The following is a 3,600-nucleotide window of genomic DNA, read 5'->3' on the forward strand; positions in this document are numbered from 1 at the left end:
TTAGCAGCCTGGTCTCTGATTGGCTGGAGTTATGGCACATTGTAAGGCAGTGTTGTGTTGCGCACGCGAGCTGCTGGTGTTTAGAGCACTGAGGGCATCAGGTGAGCTGCACGCGCAGAAGAGAAGGTCTGCACACATCCAAAAACTTATTTTAAATGCAACATTGATTTCCGTGCGCTCGAAAGACTTTCTTCTTTGCGAAACGAACATGTTCTCCACAAACTCAGTTCACGCGCGCGTGCAAAATGCACTTTTGTGCGCTCTAAATATGATCTTAATGTAAGCCCATGAGGAGGAGGCGAAAACACTCCGCTGGCTGTGTACGTGTGGATTCGGTAGTAACGTGACTAAACGCTTCAGGACGCGAGAGGTCGCATCCACACGCTGAAGTGTCGAGGTGTGTCGTGTATCCTTCAGCTGACGGAGCAATAGCGTGACGCACGGCGGGCTGTTCAGACATCTCGAGAGATACAGATGTAGCGTTAAGACCCGGGCTCCTGACGCGGTTGTGAAGAGTTAAAGGAAGGATATGTTCAGCTTGCGGGTCATTATGACAACACCAAGCTAAAGGTACGCGAGAATGATGATCACTCATTATTATTATTATTATTCTAGTTAATAAATCACCTTCAGGTGTAAACAAAAGCACACTACTTTTATACAGTATACTGTGTGTTTAGGGGTTTGTGTAATGTATCGAACAGGCCGCTGACTGGAATGTAGCCAGTTAAGAACGTTACTTTGTTTCATTTGTTGCATCAGTAGTTACCCACATTGATCTCGTAGTTGTTTATATGTCTTCATTTGCTCATTAAAGGCCCTTGAAAGGTTATGGAGTGCATACGTTTTCTTACAAAAACTATTTGGATGGTAATGTTAACAGTCATTCAGGACTTTAGTTCAAAAACTCGGGAAGTCTTCATTTCAAACAATATATAATTAATTAATTTAAATGAATGTTTTTAATAGACACATTTATAGCAGAACCTCAAGTAAACTACATGTCATATACAGGTGGGAGCTTTTTCTGTTTAGTACTCAGAACGACTTATTAGCCTACAACACCTTTAAAGGGGTCACATGATGCGATTTCTAAGTTTTCTTTCTCTTTGGAGTGTCACAAGCTCTTGGTGCATAAAGAAGATCTGTCCCTTTATTTATACAGCGTGTTTAACCATGCAGAGTGTGTCTAAGCAGCTTTACGGTATCAAATGGTAAAATAGAGATCAGTTATGCAGTGTGCAGATAAACAGTCACTCTTTGGAGGAACTTTGTCTGTGTGCTGTTTTAAGTGAACAGCTTGGGTTTTTCTGCTTTGAAGGTGCAGTCGAGCACATGCGGAAGCGCACGCTTCCTGTTGAAGGCAGCAGAAGTGAAGAGAGGTTTTGGTGCTCCGCTATCATGAGGACAGCCGTCAGACAGTGGCATTATCAACCCAGGTAAACCGAGGACATGCTAATACTAGGATGCTTCCCTACCTGGAAACCCTTAAAGGATGAATTCACCTGAGAGTGATGCTGTGAGTTTGAGCACGTTTAGGTAACGGACCCTTTTTTTACTCCAGCAGAAGGCTGCTTCTTGCTCTTCTGAGCTTGGCGTTGATTTTGCTGGCTCTTTTGAAACTGCCTGTCCTTCACTCGGACCCAAAGCCTGTGGAGGTGCCAGTGGACCCCGTCTATAGAAAGGTGCGTCTGTCTGTCTTTTCCATTATCTTTCCATCAGATTCAGGAAGTATCTGCACCGTGTCCGTGATCAACTCAAATGAATGTAGCTTCGATTGACTTCTGTGGCATTGATTCACAAAATAGGTCGGGTGATGTGGATGGTATTCGTGGTGCCAAATTCAGGCGCATAAAAGCAGAACACTATGGTTTCAAGTTCTGTTGTTGCTAATAGAGTTCAGCAGAACTTGTGACCATATTGGGCTAACGATGCTTCTGAGAAACACCGATCTGATCCGATCCGATCCGTCTGTACCTTTCACACCTCCGAAGTGATACGAATCATGAACACTGTCCTAAAACTGTGTGCTTCCACTCGAGTGTTGGAGTGTAATTGTGCCTATACATGAGTTTAATTATGAATTGATATGATATGAGTGATATTTGTGATACCACTTTTGTTGTCTTGTCTTGATAAACGGTGATCGTGAGGTTGAGTGAACTGAAGGATGTGACCAGGAGCTCAGTATATAGTCATGTCTGGAGTAATAAGGAACCGACCGTCCTGTTTGAAGGGCGAGAGGACGAGTGCTGTCTGCTCTGCTAAAGCATATGCTAACAGCATCGTGTGATGCTTGAGGTCACACAGTGTGCAGGTTGTGAACAGTGCTGGCTTTGGTGTCAAGGTCAGAAGTTCAGCGTTAGAAGTGCACACTACTGTATGGATCGAAATAAGAAAGCAGAGTATGGAAAAACATTTGATTCCTGGCTATTTCCCCGTTCTGTTTTCAAATATATCCAGCGCCCGCTGCCATCAGCTCCTGCGTCTCACACACACGAGCGCGACTTTAGCACTAGATTTAGCAACTTTCAGACCCTTTTAGCGGCTTTCTTCCAGAGAATATTCATGCTGCCAAACCTCGAGTCTTTCGTGGATAAAGCTTAGCTATGGTTCAGCTGGAAGATTTCTCCAGTGCTGTCCCGCGAGCGCGAGGTCTGGCTTTCCCGGAGAAGTGTCGCCTCTCTCGGCGTGTGTTCTGTGCAGCGAGCGGCAGAGAAGCACCGCAGCCGACTCCTCAATAAATGAGTACAACACAGCGTTTCCAAGCACCTGTCGCTTACTGAGTGTTAGGAATTATAAATATGAGCGTAGTTCATCTGTTAATATCACATGCACTTTTTTTGTTTGTTGTTGTTTTTAGTTTGTTACTCAGACGCAGACAGTGCGCTGCACGAGACAAAAGAGTAATATAGCCACAACAACCGCTCTTTAGTGTAGATGCATGCTGATTTTATCAGACGATGCTGTGATTCTAAATGAGAGTGACTCCTGGTTAACATGCATTAAAAGTGGTCGTGTTTCGTCACTATTTAGTGTGGTATTTTTGGACAATATTCACTCATCATGACAGTAAAATAGAGCATTCTAAGTCAATATACTGCAGTATTTCCTCTCAATCAGTACAAAAAATGGTTAACACCCGCTCATGCATGAAAAAAAATACCGTCATGTACCGTGAAACCGGTATCATTTTGAAAGATACCGTGATATACATTTTTGGTCATACCGCCCAGCACTATGTGTAGTATAAATAGGCACTTTTTTTCTGCACTGTCCACATTTTCACGCAATGTCTGTCTATGCATTACCGCCAATGCGTGAATTCTCATTAAATCTCACGTGTCAGGACTCGATTTAAAAACTTCCCGAAGGCACAAGGCGAGACTGAATAACATTTGTAACATTAATAATGATTAATCTGTATTTAATGTATACAGTTAAGACTATGCAGTGTAACTTTACATTTGATTATTAAATTTCTGTACCTGGAAATTTCCTTTAGACCTACCGGAAAAACCTGAAAAGCACTGTTTATCTAATTTGTGTCTTTGTTCTATTGTATTTATATTATACTATTGCTTGTAATATATTATTTAT

At 42.6% G+C, this 3,600-nt stretch overlaps 1 protein-coding gene across 4 annotated transcripts in view; it reads left to right on the forward strand.

Annotated features, from left to right (window-relative positions):
- st3gal5 (ST3 beta-galactoside alpha-2,3-sialyltransferase 5) overlaps positions 1 to 3,600 on the forward strand; it is a 20,873-nt gene that overhangs the window by 1,460 nt on the left and 15,813 nt on the right. The window contains exons 1-3 of one of the 4 annotated variants that reach the window (XM_016258213.1): positions 42 to 101; positions 1,322 to 1,439; positions 1,565 to 1,685. In XM_016258213.1, the coding sequence (XP_016113699.1) occupies positions 1,336 to 1,439; positions 1,565 to 1,685 (225 nt within the window). In that variant the 5' untranslated portion in view covers positions 42 to 101; positions 1,322 to 1,335. Of the gene's footprint in view, positions 1 to 41; positions 102 to 146; positions 571 to 1,321; positions 1,440 to 1,564; positions 1,686 to 3,600 lie in introns of those variants that run through there. The other 3 variants (XM_016258214.1, XM_016258211.1, XM_016258212.1) reach the window with 3 other exon arrangements.

This window comes from Sinocyclocheilus grahami, unplaced genomic scaffold (genome assembly GCF_001515645.1).
Source record: "Sinocyclocheilus grahami isolate Dianchi unplaced genomic scaffold, SAMN03320097.WGS_v1.1 scaffold1656.1, whole genome shotgun sequence".
Taxonomy (NCBI): Eukaryota; Metazoa; Chordata; class Actinopteri; order Cypriniformes; family Cyprinidae; genus Sinocyclocheilus; species Sinocyclocheilus grahami.